The sequence below is a fragment of the Periplaneta americana genome, chromosome 9 (genome assembly GCF_040183065.1).
Source record: "Periplaneta americana isolate PAMFEO1 chromosome 9, P.americana_PAMFEO1_priV1, whole genome shotgun sequence".
In the NCBI taxonomy this organism is placed as follows: domain Eukaryota; kingdom Metazoa; phylum Arthropoda; class Insecta; order Blattodea; family Blattidae; genus Periplaneta; species Periplaneta americana.
In genome coordinates, this window is record NC_091125.1 from 91,811,448 (window position 1) to 91,839,113 (window position 27,666).

The 27,666-nt window shown below is 37.6% G+C and overlaps 1 protein-coding gene and 1 non-coding gene across 2 annotated transcripts; both read left to right on the forward strand.

Annotated features, from left to right (window-relative positions):
- Positions 1-41: 41 nt before the first annotated feature.
- Positions 42-27,328, forward strand: LOC138705679 (serine-rich adhesin for platelets-like). The gene is made up of 10 exons (XM_069834260.1): positions 42-137; positions 217-298; positions 5,860-5,981; positions 7,786-7,945; positions 11,375-11,490; positions 12,371-12,479; positions 16,384-16,508; positions 19,297-19,474; positions 24,847-24,942; positions 25,334-27,328. Exons 2-10 carry the CDS (start codon positions 220-222, stop codon positions 27,100-27,102), a joined length of 2,754 nt encoding a protein of 917 aa, XP_069690361.1. The 5' UTR covers positions 42-137; positions 217-219; the 3' UTR covers positions 27,103-27,328.
- On the forward strand, positions 3,008-3,080 carry TRNAT-CGU (transfer RNA threonine (anticodon CGU)). Its single transcript has one exon. It is a non-coding gene; the product is annotated as a tRNA-Thr (tRNA).
- Positions 27,329-27,666: the final 338 nt, after the last annotated feature.

Consider the following 27,666-nt stretch of genomic DNA (forward strand, 5'->3'; position numbering starts at 1 on the left):
GTCCATTGTTGTTGATTATTGCAATTCTATGACAACGGATATGAAATATTCTTATTTACTTCATGTTCAATTATTCGGATGAAGTTTGTGTGTAATATACTACATAATATCATTCGTAAAGTTGTTTAGCTGCCACGGTAAGTGTAATCTGCACTAGGAAGTGGTTGTGAATACGACTTTTTATGGGTTTGATATAATAATCACATTCTATTGTAGGAAATGGCTGTTAAAGTCATCATTGTGTTGGCGTTAAGTCTCCTGAGCGTTTCTTCATGTTATGGTCACGAGTGGAGTTCAGGTAATAATATTATTACCTTAATCTGATTTACTCTAATCTACTGTGAAATTAGTATTAAATTACATAACATAATTAAGTTACTCGTATAAAAATATGGCCTCATAGTTATATCACAGTATCTTTAATGTGTTATATCCACAAATATACGCAATAAGGGTAGGAATGGGTAAAAATTATGTAATTCGTGGTCAAAAATCACATTAATTGGAACTTCTTCAGAATACCGCGTAAGTACATATGTCGTTGTTGATTTATTGAATCATTTATTTTTGGTCCAGGGGAAATATAATTTTTATGTACTTATTTATTTATCTACCATTTGTGCCATCAATAAAAAACATGCGTTTTAATTATTTTTAATTTGCACAGTCTTTGTACATAAGTAAGCTTATTTACGCGGTATTCTGAAATATAAGCGTAGACTATTTATTAGGTTATTTGAGTGATTTTCAAAAAAATGTAAGGAGTGAAGTTCCTATGATTTTCAATTCCTTTTTTCCCACTTCTCTGCATTCACTTTACTAATGATTCCACACATTTTTCTGCTAGAAAGCTGACATTTTTTACTGTATGTTCTTTAGGGTACACTTAACAAAGCCATGTTGGCATTTTTTTCAAAAAGAAAAATAGTTTTTGTATATTTAAAAAATGTTTGCTTGCATTCTGTACATTTTATAAATTTCAATATCAATAGATTTAGTTTCCCCCTATGTTTACAAAATAAAACTAAAAAATATGAGAACAGAAACTTTCTAAAGAGATCAAAGCACCTATGAAGACTGCGAGATCGTTTGCATGATCCTTCACATCCCGTAAAAATTTCCTTCATATTGATGTTTTGCTAATTAGGTCATCGGCTAGATTCTTTAAATTGTTGCACCACCTTGTTGTTTAATGCATCATGCTCCCGCATTTTGTATAGATTGTTTCTTTTTCGGTTCGGCACTGCTCGGTACGGTCATTAATGCAGATGATTTATTGAGGTTGTATTCTGAAGCCACTCTTATCTTAATACAATTTCAATAATACTCACTGTAATACTAGTAACTAACAAAATAGTAAAAGGAAAAACTATTGAAAATTGGGTAAATTGATAGGAGACGTGTCGATGAGATGTCGGTTTTGCTTTAACTATCGGTAATATCAAAAAGAAAACTCTGTTGATTTATGTTCTCTGGTCAAGGGCAATATATTTGAATGCAATGCAAACAGGCCTATGTAATTTCTTAAGTTTGTTCCGCAAATTATCGAATGATTCTTAACAAAGAATGCACGTACGGCCTTGACCAAATAATCGAAAATAGATGCTTTTAGGTCTAGGGCAATTCATTTGAATGTAGACAAGGGACTTGAGATATTCCTTGAATTTATGCGCTCGACCAAAAAACAGAAATCAAAGAAATTTTTTATACTCTTTAAAGAAAAACCGATACACAATTTCTAACGACATTGTCGAAAATCATATTTTTAATTTACAGCAAAAGCTAATTGGGATTTCCCGGTCTATGATCGGGTCAAAAAAACCCAGATAGAACTGATTTTTAAATTTAACTCTTGCTGTGAATTTCGGTGAAGTTCGGAGGGCCTAATTAGTCAGATCCACTCTCCTTACCTCCACGCTGGGGTCCCTTGTCTCTTTTTTTAAATGCGAAAGAGAGAGTGGTGTGCGGAAAGCAACGGGAAGTTACCCATTTAGCTTTTTCAAGAAAATCTGCAAACATGGCATGATGTGAATGCTGGGAATGCTGAATATGCACCGTCGTGCAGAATGGAGAGAGACAAAGCATACCCGCCAGCAGCCACGGTGGCACGCTAGTGCATCTCTTTTCCGTGGGTAAAATACACTAGCCCGAGGGTGCACTGTGCTGATGACCGCTGCACTAGGGTCTACTACTGTACTACCAAAACTTCTGTGGCTTTGACCTAGAAAATCGAGCGGTAGTTCAGCTTGTCACTTATCAGCTCTAGCGTGGGAGTGCGATTCTCCTGATTGCGTCACTTTCTGTGTTGCCACGTCTATTGCCATTAAGAATGGTGAAAACTCTGTTATGTCGATCACTAATCGAAAGTAAGTGACAACAATGGAGACCCCGGAGAGAGATTCAACAAGTAAATAAAGACGAGTTGGGACTTAGCGGCTGAGTGAAAAGTCGGCCAGATGATGTCAGTAGTGGTTCGCATATTTTTCGCGTCGTCAGAAGTTTTGGCACATCAGTACTTGATAATTATGAAATTATAATAATTGTATTTCCAGATGGCTAGACATTTAATAGGCGGCCGGATAGCTCAGTTGTTAGAATATTATAGATTATATTAATTTGTCCTACAGAATTTATCTGTAATATTGACACTTAATATCCGGTGCTGTGGATTCAATTCGGCGTAGCTCAATGGTCAGAGCGTTTGGTATGTACAACCAAGGACCCGGGTTCGATCCCCGGCGCCGGAGCGAATTTTTCTCCTTAAATATTAAGTGTCAATATTACAGATAAATTCTGTAGGACAAATTAATATAATCCATAATATTCTCTTAGCTAGCAGTGCATAATAACTGCGGATTCCTGGCCAACAAGTCACTCAGCTGAGTGCGCTCCTAGTATAATGGCAGTTGACATTGGATATACGTCAACACATATATGCCTAACTTGGAGTCAGGCCACAAAGGGAAACATCGAAGGATGAGAATTCGATCCGGTGCTGTGGATTAAATTCGGCGTAGCTCAGTGGTCAGAGCGCTTGGTACGTAAAACCAAGAACCCGGGTTCGATCCCCGGCGTCGGAGCGAGTTTTTCTCCTTAAATATTAAGTGTCAGTACTTAGAGCAACTTGCTACAGACTAGAAGGTCCTGAGTTTAATCCTGGACGACGACAGAATTTTCTCGATGCCAAAGCTTCCAGAACGGAGACGTGGTTCATTCAGGCACCTATGAAATTGAATACCGGTTTTTTCAGAAGTACTGTGGAGATCTCACGAGATCATCCCTGGTAGGAATGTGGAGTACTGTCAATCATACACGCAGGCAACAGCCAGCGTAACGCCACTCTTGCTCGCAGAAAAGACATAATGCCACACTACTAACTACATTACAGTAATTGACCAACGTGACAACATTGATCAACTTTTAAAATATAAACTAACAGTTTGAACTTATACAACACACCGACACACAGCTAGTCTCAAACTACCTGATACGAGGCCTATTCATAAAGTAACTTCCGTTTATTTTTTACAAACCTGCGAATGACGTTACAGAATTGGATTACAATATGTTTGAAAGTATACACTCTAGTTTATTTTTCCACATAGTTTCTAGTCACATTGAGACACTTGTCGTAGTGTTTGACGAGCTTTGAAATTCCGCAATCGTAGAATTCGGCCGCCTGCGACTGAAGTCAATCTACGACGCTAGTTTTCAACTCTTCGTCATCGTCAAAGCGCTTCGAGCCAAGCCACGTCTTCATGTGCATGAAGAGATGGTAATCGCTAGGCACCAAATCTGGGCTATAGGGAGGAAGATCCAATACTTCCCAGTTGAACTCTTGCAGTTTGGTTGCAGTACGACGCGCTGTACGCGGCCGGGCATTGTCATGCAGGGAAATCACCCCAGAGCTCAACATACCACGACCTTTGTTTTGAATGGCCCTTTCAAGTTTGTTAATGTGTTACAGTAACGCTCAGCGTTAATTGTGGTATTCCTCTCCAAGAACTCCACTAGCAAAACCTTTCCTCTCGCAGAAGACAGTTGCCATGAGCTTCCTCGTGGAAAGTGTTTGACGACACTTTGTGGTTTTTTTCGGGGAGTGAGTATGGCCCCACTACATTGATTGAAGCTTTGTTTCTGCATTCACATACCGCACCAAAGTCTCATCTCCTGTCACAATCTGATCGAGAAAAGCATCACTTTCTCTTTCGTAACGCTCAAGAAAGGACAGTGCTGCTCCCATCCGCTGAGCCTTTTGTTTCTCAGAAAGGAGTTTAGGCACCCATCTAACAGAAAGTTTCCGGTAGCCCAAATCTTCGGTAATCACTTTGTACAGAAGAGTACGACTAATCTGTGGAAAATCCTCGCTAAGCTCAGACATGGTGAACCTACGGTTTGCTCTAACCCTTTCGTCAACCAAACGAAACAGATCTGCAATCACGATACTCGGTTGACCACTTCTCTCTTCATCATGGACATTGATTCGTCCATTTTTGAACATACGACACCATTGTCTTACACCACCTTCATTCATCACGTCTGGCCCATAAACTTCACAAAGTTAGCGATGGATTTCACTAGCTTTACAGTTTTTGGCCACAAGAAATCTCATTACAGAAAGTACCTCACACCTGGCGGGACTTCCGATTGCAGTACACATTTTGAGAGCACATGGCTCAGAGAGGAACAAAGACACGACCTTGACTCTACTGCTGCTAGACGCGTACTGATTTAAGGTACATTCCACCGCAAGAGCGGCGCCACTGTCTCTGTTGTTACGCACGCTATATGAAAACGGAAGTTACTTTATGAATAGCCCTCGTATTTTCAGCCACAGTATAATTAAACATCATGTGCTGACAGTGATGTCATCTGTTTAGTAATTAGTGTCATAAGGGTCATACTCATAACAAATTATCTCCGGTCAGTTCTAGGAAGAGCGGTGCTCCATGCATCAATACCTCCCCGCACCGCACCTAATTAAAATACAACTCGCAGAGACTTTCTCGTCAGCTCCCCGCAATAGGAAGATGGTCGGAGCGTGATGTCGCCCACATCACCTCATTCTAGTAAAACAATTAAGCTCTGTTTTCAGGCCCCACCAGATATGTAAACGGGATACCTTTGTCTATTATCTTCAGTCTCCTAAACTGAAGCAAAAAATCTTTAGTTTTTCTACGCGTTCAGACAAAAAAGTCGAGGTGAACCCTAAAGGAAATGGACCATGGACTGTACCTATATAAATTTCGGAGTTTTCAAAATTAACGCTATCAAAAATCGAAGCCTTGATGTTCGTGTCTCTCCTTGGGTACTTCAGGGCAAGCTTAGGCCTACTCGAGCGACACTCGCCAAGGGATCGGATTCTTGTTCTAGCGAGGACAGTGACTTCCTCCCGCCATTCGCTTTCTCCAGGCTTTTAACATCTTCGGCGACTCTGTTCTGCTACTGTTCAGTCGTGCTGCTGATTATCCTTGTGATACTCCTCCCCTTAATGAGGTAAATATTAGGTTACATCCATTTTTAGTTTTTTTCTCTTTAAAATTTATGTTATGTTCCTTCAACGGAACATTGAAAAACGGAGTGAGACAAGTGGCCAATAGGCTTTGAGCTCACATAGATACTTCCTCCAAGTTCCAAACTCCGTTGCAAGAACGCGCGATCGCTTACCTTTGAATTGTTTCTCTTCACATTTTCCAATTCTATCATTGTCACTCGGAACAGGAGTAGGTACTTGCAAGAAACGTTAGTCGTTTTTTCAGCAAAAACTTCACAGAAATTTTCGAGAATCGAATCATTAATATTTCATCGTGCAAATTTGTTGACATTGTATGAACGGCAAGCGTTTTATTCTTGTTGCAGATGGGAAGCCTCGAAATGTGGTGCTGGTTCTAGGGCGAATGCCACCAAAACGAGAGCATCAAGCTGAGAGATCCGAAGGTGTTTCCGCTTACTATCATTTCCCAGTCAAATCCTCCTTGCAAGTAAGTACCATGCACACAATATATGGCAGGCGCCAATCTGCGTCTCTCTCGGCTTCTGAATCGATCTACCAAGGATTTTATTTTATTATTTTAATCTGTAAAGATAAGCAGTAACATAAGCTACTGGCAGGAAGTGAAAAGGAGGATAGCAATGGCAAAGAATGCTTTTAACAGAAAAAGGAACATCTTCTGCGGAACTCTGGAAAAAATAACTAAGAGACTAGTGAAATGCTTTGTGTGGAGTGTAGCATTGTATGGGGCAGAAACATGTATATTACGACGAAGTGAAGAGAAGTGACTAGAAGCAATTGAAATGTGGATATGGAGAAGAATAGAGTGTGTGAAATGGACAGACAGAATTAGAAACGAAGCTGTGTTGGAAAGAGTGGGTGAAGAAAGAATAGGCTAATGCTGAAACTTATCAGAAAGAGAAAAAGGAATTGTCTGGATCATGGGACGAGAAGAAACTGCCTACTTAAGAATGCACTGGAAGGAATTGTGAACGGGAGAGGAGTTCGTGGCAGAAGAAGATAACAGATGTTAACATTAAGATTTTAAATGGATCATGTACGGCGACTAAGAGGAAGGCAGAAAATAGAAAAGATTGGGAAAACCTGCCCTTAGGCAGAACACTATGAATGAAAGAATTCTTTAATGAATACTGAATGTCACTGGAAATAAGGCGTAATATTATAATATGCATTCAATAACTAAACGAAATTTCCATTTGTTTGGATTGAAATTATTAGTATACAAAATTCAAAATAATTCTACTTGTGTAATGTCATACCCGTACTGTACAACATTACAAGGAATTTTACTAGCCAGACCAGTTTATATTTTTGTGCGCTTCGTATTTGTACTTATTCCTTCTTTTTTTTTTCTATATCAAATTTAAAGAAATTGTCTATGAAAACTATTCCTGCTGTAAGAACTGTCACATGGAAATAGGTATATCTGCTGTATTCTGCTTATGTGCAGACATAATTCTCGTCAGCTGTGTACAGGACACGTTTTCACACATCACAATATAAAGGACTTCTATTATGTAATGACCGCTGGCGCGGGGTTTTGCTTCTCGGCGTCTAATGGTGAACATAAAGAACAACATGAAGCCGGCTGCACTTGTACGTTAACTCTGCTACTTAAAACATGTATAAAATCGTAGCCTACCTTATGCAAGATGCTGGAAATGTCGTCCTCCCTCGGCTGAACAGACGTTGTATCGGGGAAACACATTGTGATTGACAGGATTAAGTTCGGCCACTGTAATGTTTCTGATTTCATTTATTCTACTACTTAGCACATTTAGAATATTAGGTCCTCAAATTACACTTATTTTGGCCAATGAAATAAATGAATATTTAGAATGCAGTTGCTGTTTTGAATTTGTATTGTGTTTGTACACACTTTTTCTACTGCAACTCCAAAACACTTAACAACAAAATGTGAACTAAAAGTGAATGTCCGTGTCCCTGAAATTAATTTTAAAATATTAGGTTAGGTTGCATTTATTAGTCACTGTTTGAAGCTTAAGTTAAATATATTATAAAACAATATTCAGGTAATATTATGGAAGTTTTACTCGTTTGTAACGTAAAGACAACAGTTTTGCGTCTGTTACCAGAAATTTCCTACACCAATCCGAAATTTGCATACATGTTGACGAAATTTGGGGAAATTTTTGGCTGAGGAAATTTTCAAATTGGAACTGGCAACTAGAAAAGTATTACTATGGTCTCTTGTCGCAAACCAATTCAAATGTTTTCATGCAGCTAATTAGAGTTTCCTTGACCTGGAATAGGGCTGCGTGAAAGGCAACGCATCTGACGCCAGTCCTGTAACCCTACTGGTGCGTAGCGCCTTGGCAGATGACGCCGTCCCTTGCAAGGTTTGCATCGAGGCGCTGCGGGAAGCCTTCTCATCTCTGTTCGATTGGGCCAGATCTAGGTACATGAGTACAGGTATGTCTTGTCTTTTAACAAACCAGATATTTGAAACAGTGGCCTTTTTTCAACCAATAATACCATTACTGGTACCGTACTATAGATGATTTTTAATTTATTCTTGCAGACAAAGTATCGTCATGTGACAAAAATCAATTTGAGAATATTTTGAAGAATCTATTTCACTAATTTTGGTATCGGAAAAGTTGTTCTTGGTATAAGATCTTCCTGTCTGTTTTTCCGCATATGTAACTAACTTCTCATAAATTGACTGATTTTGGTTCAGATTCAATAGATATGTGACAATTCATATGGAAATATTTTTTATTAAAGTAGTTAAGAATTTTATTTTGAAGTTATTATTTTGTTTTTAGGTGAAAATTAAATTTTATAATAACTTTTTAGTTTGCGGTAATAAATATTTAAACTACATAGCCTACAGTCTTAGACAAAAAATGATCGGCTACCATACACTAAGTCCTCTTCGGAAAACTTCGGTTGATTCCGTGAGAGCTTAGATTTACACGTAAAGGATTTTCTTATGCATGACTCCTTACTGTTTTTCCTTTATTTTGTTTATTTTTTTCCCTTATCTATTTATAGGTCAAGTGTTATGAATAATCTATAACAAAGATGCAGTAAATTATGTACAAAATAAACATTCTTTCCCTACTCGTGTGAACCAGGCGCTGCCCGAAGTGGACTTCGACAAATTCACGCTACAGGAGAGCAGTCATTTTTTGTGTGTAAGGCTCTACATAAATATACTTAGTAAACTAGAGATTAATCACCTTTAGGGTAGAGTAAAGCAATTCCCACATCGAGTTTAGTACTTCCGATCCTTAATACAGGCTGAACCGTACGTAATGTCATTAATTTTAGGAGTTTATTCTGTGAGATATTTCAAACAAGGGAGTTTAATATAATTTTGCTCATTTTTGCTTCCTTTTTGGGCTAAAAATTGTTTCACATGAAACATTTCATAGTGTATTTAATCAAGAAATGGATTCAGAACACCTCAAAATCTGTGCTTCAGTAGCTGACCATGACAATATCTTTGAAAAATATTGGAGTGCAAGAGGTCAAATGACTTTATTGTCAAACGTCTGGCATTAGAAAACAACAAACGACATAGTGTATTTTAACCACTGATTGAATTCCAAATATGGTCAGTCAAGAGAATAGTGTATTATCATAATAAATTATTGAAGGAAATTTGATCTGAACAAATGTAACTTTTCGTTCTGAAAATAAATTTTAAAAATAACTCGTACTGTAGCAATGAAAAATAAATGAATCTTAATGATGCGTGAGCTCTATTGTTTTCAAAGAGTCAAAGTCAGGAGGATAGGAAGAGAAATATCAAAAGGAAGTGGAAAAGGGAGAGAAGCACAATAACGATGCCCTTTATCTCATACCCTGTTCAGCATCTACTTGGAGGATTTAGTGAAGAACTGTTTTCAGAACATGGAGTGTGATAGCAAGAGGAAGAAAAATAAAGAACATAAGATTTTCTGACGATAAGACCTTGTTGCAGAAAAGGAAACGATACTAAGATATGTCCAATGACAAGGCAAGCGTTTAATAGAAGAAGAAACATCTTCTGCAGACCTCTGTAAAAAGGACTAAGAGAATAGTGAAATGCTTTGTGTGGAGTGTGACATTGCATGGGGTAAAAACATGGACATTACGACGAAGTGAAAAGAAACGGCTAGAAGCTTTTGAAATGAGGATGTGGAGAAACCTGGAGCATGTGAAATGGACAGACAGAATTAAAAATGAAACTGTGCTAGAAAGAGTGGGTAAATAAAGAATAATTCTGAAGAGAAGAATAAATGGCTGGGTCATTGGTTAACAAGAAACTGTCTGCTGAAGAATGTATTGAAAGGAATGGTGAACGGAAGAAAAGTTCGGGGCAGAAGAAAATATATTATAGACAACATTACCATATTATACTGTATATGGATCATAATTGAAGACTAAAAGGAAAATGGAAAATAGGAAAGATAAGCGAATGTTAGGTTTGCATATTGTCCTTCGGCAGAACACTTTGAATGAATGAATTCTTTAACTTTTCAAAATGATAAAGTTGACATGGGGCTTTGTAATATTTCACTTCCCTTATTAGAAAAACTGCAGCTTCATACCAGACAATCCATAGTGTTGCGGTACCCGTAGGAAAACTATCCTTTTTTCAATCGTCATCAGATCGTGTATAATTTTCAATAATCAGTTTTTGTTTTACTTTCAGACGATAGACTGGTTATTATCTGCTTTGGAATCACTCAAAATAACAGCTGGTTGAAAATACAGTACAACAGATTATAAAGTGTCGAATAAATGACTTCAACTTCGCCATCAAAATTTGTAGCTCCATAAACTAAGGATTATAAAACGAGAGAAGTGAGCATGTAGCACCAGCACCTGATAGATACATTTTGATTGGAGAGTAGGAAACCATCAGTGAAAATATGAAGCCATTATTTCTGAGGGAATCTACTAACAACAATTTCTAATACTAGTAATTTTAGGACATTTTTGGAGTGCCACTTTTTTATACCTTTAATCTGGTCGTTAAATGAAGGAAATATCATATGTACTCCGGTACATCACAATAACAGGTCGTTAAAACTTAAGTGATGAATATTGCTGGAGACTCTTTTAAGTGTATTGTAAATATTCATAATTTCAATGTGTATGTCACTATTGTATTGATTAAGGCTTGTTGAGTGGAAGAGAAAGCCTTCTAAGTCCTTAACTCTGCCAGCAAAAATAAAACATTCTATTCTATAATACTCTATTTCCATTGTTTTACATAGGATTAGCTTTATGAATTAGATTTTCTTTCATTGTGAGATTTATATTTTTCTTAGTAGTTTGGATAGACTTATCGCGACGAAATCAAAAGCTATTTGAGGAAAAATGCACCAGTCTTTACTGCAATTTCAAAAACGTACTGTATGTAAACTAACTTAAATTTCTATTTTATAAACGTTTCCTAATGCGTTGCATGTCCCATTATAAAATCTTTATCAATCTCTAAATTTTATTTTATGCCATAATTATTTTGTGCCTGTTTCTGACTTGACGAAATTAATGTACAGATTATATGAAGTGACTCTGGAAGCTTCAAGTACTCGACACTGTATTGTGCATTATACAGTGCGATCGAAAATTTCCTCCGCAGCTCTATTAGTTCTAATAACCCTAGAATACAATCCTGTAGAAAGTTGGCACTGCCCCATTCATTCTGGTTTGACAACCTCACACCCCCAGTCTATCATATGCTCAGCGGCCAGTGCTGCCACTTGAATTGTCTACCAAATACACTTGAATCCTCTGCCTAGTAAATTCTCGGCTACACAAGCACTGCGGAGAGACTTGTCGATCGCACTGTACTAGCATGAAGTCAATGTCATTTGGGCTAACAGAGTGTTTGAATTGCAGCATCAATTTCCGATCCCGATATCTACCAAAGGAAAAAATACCTATCAGACAATATGGGACCTCCGTCCGAGATTGATAGACGCAAGAGGGAACAAACTGTGGACAATAAAGTGCAGGTAAGGTGATAAACCTGTCACACGTGCTAAAAAGTAAATGAGAATCTACACTTCGGGAAAGAATTTCGTAAACAATTCAGAGCCACACCATTCTCCTGTGGTCATAATTTGTTTCTGTTACATTTGTAAAGCAATAATAACCAGTTCCGTTTTATATCTTGAATCAATGTAAACTAGAGGTTATTCTCTATTCCATTATATTTTATATGCCTCCCTTGAGGAGGGTGGCACACGCTGGGGAATATCCTTCCATGTAAGCGGCTTAAGTGGGCCCATTGTATTAACCGGGATAAAATGATGTGCATACTCTAAAGCTAGCCCCCCGCCCTACAGATTTCCCTGTAGGCTGCCCCCAAACTCTCCTACAACCTGCTGGGGATTCCATTTTACATTTCCATATAGATATCACCGTGGTCTCTCGACCTCGATCCCACTAGCTACCATGAGCCCTGGGGCAGCCTACGGTGCATCGCACTACCACTGGCAACTAATGACCACATACCACGGTTCCAAGGGGTCCAAGTTCGGTGCGGCCCGCAGCCGACTCTACATTGGACACAAGTGTGAAATAGGGAAAGAAACCGAAATTATGAAAGAAGGGAAGTTTAATTTGGTGGCCAAATGAGTCCGAGATCCAATGCCGAAAGTTACCCATCAAATCTGTTTCAACTGGTTGAGGGAAGAACTCGAAAATAAAAACTTGTCTCAACGATAATTTGAATCCGGGCCCGTTCGTATCACGATCAAACATGCAAACCGCTACTCCACAGCTAATAGGCTAATAATATACTGTATATGTAACAGTTCAACATTCTCTATATACCCGGACTATCGGAATAGCAATGCCGTTGAGATAAGTTATTTGAATTCTATTTTTTAGACCGAAGACCTGTCGGCGATGAACTCCAAGAATGACACCTTCCTGCGCTTTGTCGAGACAATGATGAAGGTGCGCGAGACATTGCTGAACAGCCTTATGCGCACTTTAGGTAAGATGACATCAATCCTTGATTGTTTCTTCAGCATAGCAAATCCTGGATTTTAGTTATCTATCTTTGAGGCCTAGATTCTTGGCCAAAATCCCTCTAGTTACATTATTGCAGATAGCTTATATAAAGAGGGAGGGAAAAAATGGGGAAGATTGTAGAGTGCTGGGTTTGCAGTGAAAGACCTACCCTTGGGCAGAAAACTCTGAATCAATGAATGAACGGGTAAGGAAAGGAGTTATCGAAATATGCAACGTCGTGCAGAAGGCAGAGGGAGAAAACATATCCGCTAGCAACCCCGGGAGCACTATAGCACATCTCTTATCTGCGGGTAAGAGACGCTAGCCCGAGAGTGCACTGTACTGATAACCGCTGCTATAAAGCTTCTGAGAAATACGTCTCGCGATAACCGCTCAATAACTGAAAAAGGAATGGCTAGAACACCTTGACTATTATGGATGAGCTTTGTAGTAGTGACGGAAGTACAAGAAGTTCTTCATATCTGTGCAGGTGGATGGCGTTTAATATTTATCTGTTGGAGATTAATTACAAAAAGCAGAAAATTCAGTGTTGTTGTTGGCCTGTAGATAATGAAAAAAAAAATCTTCGCTTTATCAGGAATATACGCCACCTAGTTTCGGGAATGAAACTACAGTTGTGTTGTTTTGAATGTAAATTTTTTCCTCGGTGGTAAAGTTGGAATTATTTTCAATATACTGTCGTAATAAATGTGATTTCACTAGTTTCACTTGATTTCAATACATTTCAATACTACAACTTTTTCGTAATTCATTCATCTCAACAGAAAGTTCGATCACTTCATACCCTTGTACTGGCGTGTCATATCTGCAATCTGTGGAAATTCCAAAATACATACATTCTCAAACAGTGCCCTTCAGAGGGTGAAGCCTCTGAAGTTACGGCCCGCTAGACAAAGAAAGATGGCATTACCTGTTAACCATTTTATTCAAAACAGCAAAAGACTGGAGGGGAAAAGACCGCAGATTGGATCGCTTTCTCAAGAGCACAAGAGAATAAAAATTATAAGATGTATTGAAATTTCTAAATATATTTATATAAAACACAGTAAATGTATAAAAATATATATTAATTATGATTTTGTTTTTGCTTTAGTTCTTAATGTCCAATTTAGATTTTTTAGGTTCAACAGAATTTAGATATACGACTCTTATGACAATGACTCGGGAAAATATCTAAAAAAATATATAAGTTTAGAAGTAAGGAATAAAAGGTAAAAACCTATAAATCCGGTCCCTAATTATAAGTAAAAAAATAAAGCAAAAATAAGAGTGTTGAAACATCGTGGTGCAACTTTGTGTCAACGCCACTGACTGTCACAATGTTGTATCATGTATGTCCACGTTTTACTTATATTCGTGAAAGAAGCAAGTTAATAAACACTTATTTAAAATTAATGTTATACAATATTATCACAAAACATAATAGGGTAAACTAGGGTCTGTTGGACACTCTGTATTTTAACGTGTTACCTCGCCACTTGTGGGCACCACATTCTGCTAGAAGTCAATGACGGAAGTAGCCCCACTCGTGGCTACTTCCGTCATTGACTTCTAGCAGAATATGGTGCCCACAAGTGGCGGGGTAACACGTTAAAATACAGAGTGTCCAACATGCCCGACTGTCCAACAGGCCGTAGTTTACCATATATTAAAATAAAAATATCTTCAAATCTTCTGCATAAAGAATTTTTCTGCATCAAAACAATGTTTCAACAGTTTTCTCAAAACCAAACTCATAAGCAACTCACACAATGTCTTCACGAGACCACTTGATTGTTGCACTTGCAAATTTTAATCATTCCAACAGATAGCAGGAATATCTGAGGACATGCTGATAGCAAAAATTTCTTTTTGGACGTTTACACAATGTCTGGTAAAATAAGAAATAAAGTCGCGTGGTGTAGATGTCACAAAGTTGTACTCACTGTCACAAAGTAGCCCCAGTTTACGGTACGTTACGTTGTTTCCTTAGACATGCGAAAAAGAAAACTTTTTATCTTCCTGATGTAAATCATCAAACACAGTACGAAACAGTCCTCGATTCAGTCTTTTCAAAAACAATGGCTGGACCCAGTCTCTTCTTTTAAATTTACGTCTACTCTTTCTCCGTATGAACAAAGTTCTCAAAAGTGTATCTCCTTCTATGTCCGTGTTCACTGGAAGAATGAAAAATTCTCTACAAAAATGTTTATATTAAGCAGGAATTCAAACGCGCGTTCACAGTGCCACTAACGAGCCACTAGTGACGCTGCTAAGTGGCCTCGTCTGAAGAGACTGTTAAACTTTATAATACCAACGGTAAAAAAATCGACAGTGTTGAAAAACAATGTGTTAGTATTTGTTACATTTTTCATTTCCATAGTTTTACATTATGATTTTATAGGTATTGCTACAAGAATTTTGAAATATCGAAGTAAAGAGTACTAACATTAAATGTCAAAATATAACTTATTCATTGCTATCACGAAAGCAATAGGAGTGTTATTGAAGGTTTGAGAAAATTTAGAATACTTAAGAATTTGATAGAAGGCTCATATTTTATTGGTATTTACGAGGATGTAATTAGGAGGTTTGAGGAAACTGGTTCTGTTGCTGATAAAAAATCTGGAAGCCTAAAGATGATGAATCATGTCATTGTTGAGGTATTTCAGGTAAATAATGATAACCCACATATACAAATTGCATATATTTTAATTTTTACTGCAAACACAAGAGGATTGCCATATTTTTCAAGCAGGATAATCCAGTCATTTGTTAACATATTTTCGTAAGTATTTAACCAAATCAAAGATAATGTGGCTTATAGGATGTTAACAACCAGAAAACTGTCAATTTTAATTTTGAGGGTTATCACTATTTACCTCCGAGGTCTTCTATTATGGAATTAGTAGTTTTAGTCATATTTTCCCGTACGTTCCAAACGATTAGAACACATTTTGAAGAATTCTAAGAAAATATCTTATTTTGTACTTATATAAACTACTTACTTTGAAATAAGGTAACAACGCTTTAGGCGCTCAAGAAGGAGAAAGGCGTAGCTTCCATTGCCTTCTTGGTCTCCACACTAGCAGAGATGTAATGGTTAGCACCACATGTCGGTCAGTCTTACTATCTAGAGAGTTTCGGTAGTGAGTTTTAAATAAGGATGAGTATATCTCTGAAAGTTGTGACAAGAAACAATTCCTACAAACTTCTTTACAAATGTTATAACTTGTTTCTATTGTTATAATTCCTTGGTTAGTAAGATTCTTAATTTAAGTTTGTAATCCATAGGCATAACTATTTTCACGGTATTATATAATTTCACAAAATTATATAAAATAATAATATAAAGAGTGTAAATAATTTTATAGGCTTACTATTATTATAATATATGTGTATGTGTGTATTTGATGTGATTGTGTTTGTTCAGAACAAAATATCTAGATTATGGGATCTACGAACGATAAAGATAATTCGGACTGCCAGTTATAAAACATTAAGTTACATGTTTTTTGCCATATCGAAAATAAAAGATCACTTCAAAAGGAACTACAGCGGTAACGCTTAAAATTGATAAGAAAAGAAGCACAACATCATACATACCTAGGTAGATACTGTTTTGAAAAAAAAAAAAAAAAAACATGAATCTCAAGAGAAACAATAATGTCTAAGTGGTGTTACAGTACAAAGAATGCTTATCAGGACACACGTTCTGTGATTCAAAATCCTTCCTTTGGTACTTCCACCTATGTCAACTGTCCAAACTGTGTATTATACTGTATTGAAATAGATAGACCTTGCTCATGAACAGACATTTTGAATCGATGATTTCAGTAGTAAAGATGGCATTGAAAATAATACAGGATTTCATTGTTATAATGCAGGAATAAAAACTCCTATGGATGAGAATGAGCTACATTCTCAAACAACAGAGAAATCCGTAACGGCAACACTGGCGAAGGAATTCATGGAGCGGATGAAGGAGAACGAAAACGGTTTCATACTGGTGGTAAGTATATTAGTTTGCGTTTATTGTTCCAAGGTGTAATTATATTGCATTATCGCTTCCATCACACCAATTTCATAAGTAAAATATGGGGCGTTCAGAGCACAAGGGAATCAAGTCCACTTTTGTTCAATTGGGAGATATTTCGTCTGTACATATCTTAGATGAGGCTACTTTCAAAGTATAAAAGATTCATGTCCTCACAATCTTTGCAATGGTGCAGATGATTAAAATCACACTCACCTTTAAAGGGTAATTAAATGTAAATAAAATACTTTAAGTCTAATTTTCTGAAAAGTTTATTTTCGTGACTTGATTCCCTTGTGCTCTGAGCGCCCCATATATGATATTATGAAGTAACTAACGATGCTGAAATTACTGTTCTTTCTAAATAAATTCATTAGTCATGGTAAACTATGCGACTATGGGATTTGAAAAGAACGGGATATAATTATTTCGTGGTGAAGTAAATGTTTCTATTATGATGAAACAATATTCTTTAAATAAACAGACATCTGTTAGCTATTTAAACAAGAGTTGGTTTAGTGCAATGTTATTAAGAATGTGGTAGAAACTTTAGTGCCGAATTAAAATAATTTCGGACAAAAATGAAACTGAGAGATGATCGTTGTATCATTCTTTCTTATCGTGAAATAAATAAGAAGAAACTGGTTTAGTTCATAATAAAATGATCTCGGAAAGATTAAGAATTAACGATATCAAAGTTACAGGGGTTCTTCACGAAAACCAAAACCTATTTAGAGAAAACCCTTCCTCAGTCTGCAGTGCTAATGTTTTAAGCAAACGCTTGCAAATGGCATACATCACTGTTTGGAAACTATTAAGCAAACCCTTGAAAACATAGCCTACAAACCATAAATTATGTATGAATTCAAAGATGCTAACTATGAAAAAAGATATTTTTTTTCACTAGTAGTTCAGATGAAAATAGAATCGGAATGGTTATCTCAAAAAGTATGGACAGATGAGGTTCAGTTTGCTCTCAGTGGTGGAGACAATACAAATTGTCGAATATGGACAACAGACAATCCATATGCACAGGCTAAATCCTATTCTTAGCATATTCCATAGCTTATTTCATCTTGATTCCTCAACTTTCTCCGCTCTTATGTCAATTTCAAGTACATTAGTTACTTTATAGGTTTTAGCGCTGTATTATTGATCGTGGTGCCTAGTGAAAAGTATAGATAGGTCTATAATAAACTTCAGACGCTACAACTGTAGTTCCACTTTCATCCAACGTTATCACTTTCTCGTCGTAGCCAGCACAGAAATGTAGAAGGTGAAAAAATTGCAGTTCGAATTTTGGTACGGTATTGATTGCCAACGGAGATAAAGAATTTCAAACCTACTTCCATATCCCGTGTCATTTTAATTGGAAATATTGGATCATGCTGAACCACGCTCCTGGACTCCCGCCGTGTGTCATTCTAAATGTGTTAGATCTCAAGTTTGAGATATAAAATTAGATAGAGGCTTTCATGAGTTTCCAATCGCTATGAAAATGTTGACATTAGAACATATTTTGAAAATATTAATTGTAATTACTAAGTTCTGTAACAGCAAATCTTGAGGATCACTTTCGTCATCATCATAATGATCATCAAGCTTTCATCGATACTGGGCATTACTGACCTGTTTCGTCAGTTTCATCATTGGACGGCCCTGATCTCTTCTTTCATTTCGTGTATATTTCGTGTATCGTGATCTGTATATTCAGTTTACATGTTCAATTCAATTTGTTGGCATACTGCTACTTTTTATAAAATGGAGGTCATTTTCCGTCGAAAATTGTCGTTTTGTTTGAAGTCTGATCAATTATATCCGAATATTGTTCGCATAAATTTCATCTCGGCAGTTTTAAGTTAGTGGGGTTTAAAAAGGATGCCTCAGCTGCTATGGCTGTTTGCACCCTTATCTAAAATCCTTTCAAAAAACAAAAACACAGGCAATCCAAAAGCCGAACGTTAACACAAACTAAAAAAAAGTAACATTAAAACTGAGGTACACAAATGCATTATCAACAAGGTGATTCATAAAAAGTCTTAAAAATTAGTGGTTCTTCCCTTAGGTTGTAATTAAAAAAAAACAATAAAATAATAAATAATGAAACAAATACTCTATGGACTCTAGAGCAGACTTGCAGAACTGGGAGAAAATTGTGGTGTAGCGTCACTCATCGCATACGTCACTCACCCCTTCCTTCCATCCCTGCGTCATTGAATTGGTAGGGGAGGGGATTTGTATTCAGTGTCTGTCTTATGTGATTGCGTACGGGCCACAGATACGTCATTCAACGCCGGTGAGCTTTCCCCATGCTTTCCACCCCTCTCTCGCCAGTTCTGTACCCCTGCTCTAGAGCAACACCACCACCTTTGGATAAATGCAACACAAGGAAAGATCCCAGATTCCCGGATTCAATCATGACCGGAGACGATGGTTTTTAACAGAGATAAAATCATAAGCATGATCTCCTTCGCAGGAAATCAAAGCTGGGAGGCCCATGTTGTAGATTTACGGACGTCAAAATTTGGAGGCAATACAATGAACTCCTAAATGCGTGTGATATCGTCCATTCCTCTACCTATAACCCGTTCATCCAAGTAACACATGCCCAATTCCCATGCAAGGGGAATAACTTGCCAACTGTTCACTTCCGTACCGGAATAATCGCTGAATTTAACGGAAGCTATTACACGTAGATAAATCTCTGATAGAGTTGCTTGAGCAGAAAAGTAGACCTATATTTTGAAATGTACTTGTGAACCAGATTTCAGGATGGGATTTGGAAGACCCGAGTTCCTCGCTGAAGAGCTCTGCCCAACAGGAACTCGAAAACATTATAGATGCCGTGACCGCTACCCGCGCGATGGACACTCTGGTCGTTGTCACCGGGCTCTGTCCTATAGACGAAGAAGACGATCCTATAGTGCCGCTCTTCGGCATAGGTAAGTTCCCTGACTATAACCACTAAATGCAATTCTGACGTAGTACTAAGTCTACCTCCTCATTGATAGGGGGTGGAAACTTGAGAACTGATGGTCACAAAAAATGCAAATCCCCCTTCCTTGCCTTTCCCTTGTTCACCTCCTATTCCACTCGTTCGTTATATTCCGTTTATTCTCCCTGTATTTATATTATTCTCGTTTCCTTCCCATTCTCACATCCCGTTTTTTCTTTTTCTTCCAGTTGTATTCCTTCGGTTTCATTTGTTATCATTTTGTTCTCTTCGTATTCCCCTTGTTGTCCCCTTTTTCTTTAAACATTCCACTTCTTATACATGTATTCCATTTGTTATCCTTATCTCCCCCGTGTTCTCATTGTGTTCCTCTTGTACTTCTTGTATTCCCTTTGTTCTCCTTATCTCCCCCGTGTTCTCATTGTGTTCCTCTTGTTCTTCTTGTATTCCCTTTGTTCTCCTTATCTCCCCGTCTTCTCATTGTGTTCCTCTTGTTCTTCTTGTATTCCCTTTGTTCTTATCTCCCCGTGTACTCATTGTGTTCCCCTTGTTCTTCTTGTATTCCCTTTCTTCTCCTTATCTCACCGTGTTCTCATTGTGTTCCCCTTGTTCTTCTCGTATTCCCTTTGTTCTCCTTATCTCCCCGTGTTCTCATTGTGTTCCTCTTGTTCTTCTTGTATTCCCTTTGTTCTCCTTAACTCCCCGTGTTATCGTTGTGTTCCTCTTGTTGTTCTTGTATTCCCTTTGTTCTCCTTATCTCCCCCGTGTTCTCATTGTGTTCCTCTTGCTCTTCTTGTATTCCCTTTTTTCTCCTTATCTCCCCGTGTTCTCATTGTGTTCTCCTTGTTCTTCTTGTATTCCCTTTGTTCTCCTAATCTCCCCGTGTTCTCATTGTGTTCCTCTTGTTCTTCTTGTATTCCCTTTGTTCTCCTTATCTCCCTGTGTTCTCATTGTGTTCCCCTTGTTCTTTTGTATTCCCTTTGTTCTCCTTATCTCCCCGTGTTCTCATTGTGTTCCTCTTATTCTTCTTGTATTCCCTTTGTTCTCCTTATCTCCCCGTGTTCTCATTGTGTTCCCCTTGTTCTTCTCGTATTCCCTTTGTTCTCCTTATCTCCCCGTGTTCTCATTGTGTTCCTCTTATTCTTCTTGTATTCCCTTTGTTCTCCTTATCACCCCGTGTTCTCATTGTTTTCCCCTTGTTCTTCTTGTATTCCCTTTGTTCTCCTTATCTCCCCCGTGTTCTCATTGTGTTTCTCTTGATCTTCTTGTATTACCTTTGTTCTCCTTATCTCCCGTGTTCTCACTGTGTTCCCCTTATTCTTCTTGTATTCCCTTTATTCTCCTTATCTCCCCGTGTTCTCATTGTGTTCCCCCTGTACTTCTTGTATTTCCTTTGTTCTCCTTATCTCCCCCGTGTTCTCATTGTGTTCCCCTTGTTCTTCTTGTATTCCCTTTGTTCTCCTTATCTCTCCCGTGTTCTCATTGTGTTCATCTTATTCTTCTTCTTGTATTTCCTTTGTTCTCCTTATCTCCCCCGTGTTCTCATTGTGTTCCCCTTGTTCTTCTTGTATTCCCTTTGTTCTCCTTATCTCCCCGTGTTCTCATTGTGTTCCCCTTGTTTTCTTGTATTCCCTTTGTTCTCCTTATCTCCCCGTGTTCTCATTGTGTTCCCCTTGTTCTTCTTGTATTCCCTTTGTTCTCCTTATCTCACCCGTGTTCTCATTGTGTTCCTCTTCTTCTTATTCTTGTATTCCCTTTGTTCTCCTTATCTCCCCGTGTTCTCATTGTGTTCCCCCTGTACTTCTTGTATTTCCTTTGTTCTCCTTATCTCCCCCGTGTACTCATTGTGTTCCTCTTGATAATCTTGTATTCCCTTTGTTCTCCTTATCTCCCCGTGTTCTCATTGTGTTACCCTGTACTTCTTGTATTCCCTTTGTTCTCCTTATCTCCCCCGTGTTATCATTGTGTTCCTCTTATTCTTCTTGTATTCCCTTTGTTCTCCTTATCTCCCCGTGTTCTCATTGTGTTCCCCTTGTTCTTCTTGTATTCCCTTTGTTCTCCTTATCTCCCCGTGTTCTCATTGTGTTCGCCTTGTTCTTCTTGTATTTCCTTTGTTCTACTTATCTCCCCGTGTTCTCATTGTGTTCCCCTTTTTCTTCTTGTATTCCCTTTGTTCTCCTTAACTCCCCGTGTTCTCATTGTGTTCCCCTTGTTCTTCTTGTATTCCCTTTGTTCTCCTTATCTCCCCGTGTTCTCATTGTGTTCCTCTTGTTCTTCTCGTATTCCCTTTGTTCTCCTTATCTCCCCGTGTTCTCATTGTGTTCCCCTTGTTCTTCTTGTATTCCCTTTGTTCTCCTTATCTCCCCGTGTTCTCATTGTGTTCCCCTTGTTCTTCTTGCATTTCCCTTTGTTCTCCTTATCTCACCCGTGTTCTCATTGTGTTCCTCTTCTTCTTCTTGTATTCCCTTTGTTCTCCTTATCTCCCCGTGTTCTCATTGTGTTCCCCCTGTACTTCTTGTATTTCCTTTGTTCTCCTTATCTCCCCCGTGTACTCATTGTGTTCCTCTTGATAATCTTGTATTCCCTTTGTTCTCCTTATCTCCCCGAGTTCTCATTGTGTTACGCTGTACTTCTTGTATTCCCTTTGTTCTCCTTATCTCCCCCGTGTTCTCATTGTGTTCCCCTTGTTCTTCTTGTGTTCCCTTTGTTCTCCTTATCTCCCCCGTGTTCTCATTGTTTTCCCCTTGTTCTTCTTGTATTCCCTTTGTTCTCCTTATCTCCCCCGTGTTCTCATTGTGTTCCCTTGTTCTTCTTGTATTCCCTTTGTTCTCCTTATCTCCCCCGTGTTCTCATTGTGTTCCTCTTATTCTTCTTCTTGTATTCCCTTTGTTCTCCTTATCTCCCCCGTGTTCTCATTGTGTTCCCCTTGTTCTTCTTGTATTCCCTTTGTTCTCCTTATCTCCCCCGTGTTCTCATTGTGTTCCTCTTATTCTTCTTCTTGTATTCCCTTTGTTCTCCTTATCTCCCCCGTGTTCTCATTGTGTTCCCCTTTTTTTCTTGTATTCCCTTTGTTCTCCTTATCTCCCCCGTGTTCTCATTGTGTTCCCCTTCTTCTTCTTGTATTCCCTTTGTTCTCCTTATCTCCCCCGTGTTCTCATTGTGTTCCTCTTATTCTTCTTCTTGTATTCCCTTTGTTCTCCTTATCTCTCCCGTGTTCTCATTGTGTTCCTCTTATTCTTCTTGTATTCCCTTTGTTCTCCTTATCTCCCCCGTGTTTTCATTGTATTCTTCTTGTTTTCTTTGTCTCCCCCTAAATGTCTGTCTTCCTTCTCCTCTCCTTGTATTCCTTTATCTCCCCTTGTATTCACTTTGTTATTATATTTCCCTTGTCCCTGTATTTCACTTGTTCTCCTTCACTTTCCTTTGTTTTTCTTGTATTCTCCTTGTCCTATTTATATCCCCCTTGTTCTCCTCATGTTCGCATTGTTGTGCTTGTAGTTCCGCTCTTCTTTTATTTTCTTGTATACCCTTCGTTTTGCTCGTCTTCCTCTATTCACTTTTCTTCCGCTTGTTGACCTTGTTTTCCTCTTGTTCTTGTTGCTTTCTCCTTTTTCTCCCCTTTCCCTTGTTCTCATTGTCTTCTTGTTATACTTTCTTCTTTTTTAAGTTCTCGTATTCTCCTCGTTTCATTTCTCGCATCATCCATACCTACCGGTAGTTCTAGGTAAATATATGCAGCACTGGAAAGATATGCAGTTTAGTAAAGTTATGCGGTAATTTTAGCACCAGTTTAAGCAAAATGAGATAATCAAGGACTACTAGTCATCAGCTATTGATATTAAATTAATTTGCAATTGTTCAATACTATAGTAAGTAGGTCTCTATTTTCCCTAATTTAAGATTTAGCCACAGTGAAGATTCCTATCAACGAAAGTACAACAGAGAATACGGAGCACATTTCATTTTTAAAAGCATTCTACGATTTATAAATAAGCGTATGTTATAATACAGGTTGAACCAAAAGTCTGGAACCATATAAATATCTTCCATAGGCCTATGCTTGATTTTCGATTGCTATAGGTGTTACCATTATTTGTAAGACCAAATGCTCTGCCAGTGACGCATTCCATTCTAGCCCTTAGCTATCTCAAAAGCCGCCATTTTGAATGCAACTTTGATATTTTAAACGGAAAGGGGGCCATGTAGGTACTCATAATCATGTGAAATTTTCTTAGAAAAACAATGTTGCAATTCGATTTGAGTTATCTCTAATCGTTTTCAAGTTATTTAATGATAACTGCCATAATGACACAAACATTAGTTACGGTACTGCATCTACAGATAATTTGTAACATGGTACAGTACTAAAGAGGCTTTGGAAAATATATTTTATGCAATTCTGGTAACTGGCTTTCCCTGCTTTACTGTTTGGTTAACCTGTGACAGTTTCAATGCATTGTTGTGATTATGTGAAGCGTTCCTATAACAAATTTCTTGATTTTCGTGATGGCATTATCGAAGGAGGAAAGAATTGATATCATTCTTCATTCTAGTAGGTTAAGCCACAGAAATGTTGCAGCAGACTGGATGAACAGTTCCCTGGACATTGGATTGATCGACGTGGATCAGTAGAATGGCCGGCCAGGTCTCCAGATTTGACACCCCTTGATGTGGAACATTTAAAGAATCGTATCATTGAAACCTGTGCTAAAGTCAACCAGGAAATGCTACAAATGTTCTATCCACATTATCAATTTTCTCTTCATATATCAAGCTCTTTATGTAACTCCAAAAAAAAAAATCGAGGGGTGTTAAATCTGAAGACCTGGCCGATTGCTTCTTCAAAGCAGACTTCGGTTCTTGAACCGAATATAGCGCTTGAAATGCACGACACTAGTCCCTAACGGCAGATACTACCTCCCACAAATCCACTTTTATATTATCCTCCTAGCTACGTCTCGGCCTCCGCAAAGATTTTTTTCCTCCAGGTCTTTCAACTAACACTATATGCATTTCTGGATTCACGCAAACATGCTACATGCCTTGCCCACTTCAAACGTCTGAATTCAATGTTCTCAATTATGTTAGGTGAAGAATACAATGCGTGCAGATCTGTTATGTAACTTTCCTCATTCTCCTATAACTTCATCTCTATTAGCCCCAAATATTTTCCTAAGCAACTTATTGTCGAACACCATTAACATCTGTTCCTCTCTCAAAATGAAAGTCCAAATAATAATAATAATAATAATAATAATAATAATAATAATAATAATAATAATAATAATGATAATAATAATAATAATAATAATAATAATAATAATAATAATGTGTAATGAAATTCGTTTTCATTAATTTCAGGACCTGGCAGTGACACTGTTGGTAAAACCAAGACCTTATGGAAATTGCCTTCCTACATCCGCAAAGTGCTGTCTGCAAATCGTCGTAAACGTTTCGGTGAATATATTTATTAGCAGACAGCTGATTTTCGGTCCGATGCTGAACGGGAGATGTATGTCAGTTGCTAGGAGGTCATTCAACTCCTTGCTACGCTCCCAGTACGCCAAGGAACGTGACGTATTGTCGTTGTGTAGGGATCGAAAATCCGCTATCTGTTTATTAGAAGTAGAGCTTTTGGAAATAAGGTTAACATGCCATACCAATAAGAATTGGATAAAAGGTTCGCACTATACGAACATCCATTCACTTGTTGAAATGACTGATAAACAATTTCAAACAAGAAATGGACAAACAACAAAAAGCATCACTATTGATTAATTCGTGAGGCCTGTTTCATGAAACATGACAGACGCAGTTTAATGAGTAATTCTTTTGTTTCTTTTCGCAGGATTTCTTCCAGACGTCCCATTCTTCGCTATACCACCGAATAATAGGGACAATGAATTTGATCGTCCAATATTTCACAGCTTGCGTAGTTCTGAAAGTGCACTGAAATTAGTAAATAAACACGGCAACAATGGAAAGTCACAGAAGAAGCGAAGATCTGTCGGAGACAAGCACGTACCTCTTGACAACAACCTCGGTCTCTCTGTTATTGACCAAAAGTCCTCAGTTAGCAAGGCCAATCCGGATGAACAAGATAGAACAAATATGAAAGTCGAGGTAATCTCTAAGAACGATCTAGATTTTGGGAAACCGTCTGCAAAAATTCACAAAGGTTCCAAAAGCGAAGTAAATCTTACAAAGGAAGAAATTCATCAGATAAAAATTAACATTATTTCTACAAATCAAGGAACACCTGCTGCAGTCCATCATATCACCGGAAGTACACCCAGCATGCATGAGGAAGAAACTGTTGCCGATGTAACAATAAATTCCATGACTAAAATTGATTCTGTAACTACTGAAATAAGTACAGAAATGCCTACAAAAACATCTGGATCTCAAACCACGAAGGACAACATGGTACAATCTGAGAGTCATCGAAAGTCAACAGAATTAACACCCTCATCCTCTATTGTTACGGCCAAATCAGAAGTGACTGACAAGGTAACTACGGATGGAACTCACAAGAATTATGGCAAAGAAGAAACCGATACAATTACTGCGACTGTCACCAAGAAAATTCAAACAGAAGACGTTAGTGAGACGGCAAATATGATCTTGGTATTGACTTCAAACATTTTATCCTCCCCTACATCACCACAATCTTTAGAAGCCCCTACAGAGAGTATTGCATCAACTGAGTCGGAGAAAGAGCTGCTGTCGTCTGATACGAAATCGTCAATAGTGATCAAGAAGGAAGAGAAATCTCCAAACGCAAAATATATGACTACTCATTCTCTTGGACTTAATTTGTCTTTCGATCAGGAAAAGACGCAGCTGAATCGAGAATCTGAGTATAACCAAGTTGAGAATGACATAAGCTCTGATACTTCCGCCAAAATTTCTTTCTTGAACTCATCTATGAAAGAAGAAGCCCCTACAGAGAGTATTGCATCAACTGACTCGGAGAAAGAGTTGCTGTCGTCTGATACGAAATCGTCAATAGTGATCAAGAAGGAAGAGAAATCTCCAAACGCAAAATATATGACTACTCATTCTCTTGGACTTAATTTGTCTTTCGACCAGGAAAATTCGCAGCTGAATCGGGAATCTGAGTACAATCAAGTTGAGAATCATATAGGCTCTGATACTTCCTCCAAAATTTCTGTCTTGAATTCATCTAAGAAAGAAGACAAAAATTCAAATGACATAAACTCGAGTGAGAAATCAAATCCCAAAGTTGTAGATAGATACATCGTTATTGATATGATTGAAAAGAATTTAACGGAAGATCTACTTCAAATTCCTTCGAAGATCAACAACGTGATTTCCAACGAAACTCTGAAAACATCGAGTAATAAATCCATAATTCTCACTCCAAAAAAATTTGCAAATGGATCTCAGCTCTTCGTTTCGTCTAACGGTTCCAAATTTCTTTACGACATGACTGGACAAGAGACTTTGGAGCTGCGACTGAAGGAAGATAAATCTCTTCTACGCCAACGTTTCAACGATATGCAAGATATTCGAACAGCAAGAAATTCTGCCCTTTTCATAAAACTATATTATTCCCTTTGTCTTCTAGTGGAAATTATTGCATGTTTTTCATGAAATCTTCAATACTGATTTTACTTTAATTTACGTTGTACCTACATTTCAGGAAAACATTTTAATTTGGTAACTGTTTAATAAATGTTGTAAGTTTTATTTAAGAATGTCAATTATAAATTCTATGCTTAGTTTGTTTTACGTTCCTGAAACACAAAATCACTAATGAAAGTGATAAAGTGTTTATGTGTACAGTATAATATTAATAAAATTCTTCAGTAAACTTAAAAATGTTTTCAAGTTATTAGTTTTATTATTCAGGTAATAATAGACTAAACTTCATTTGCATTTCTTCGAATTATTAATAAAGCAAGTAGTTTTGTGTCAATTATAGTGTCCTTCAATGAGAGAGCTCCAGAAAATTATAGGTCAATTGTCGCCCACATAAAATTAAACTTTCTTTCATTCTTCTAGCCTGTTACACTACCGCAAAGGGGTAATGAATTTCACCCTACGTATATCGCTACATTACAGAAGAAATTAACCACACTACTAGACAAGAACCCATGAAAATCCACTTCTATAATATCTGAAGGCGTTAGAAATGCACTTTTTAAAATTAGTTTT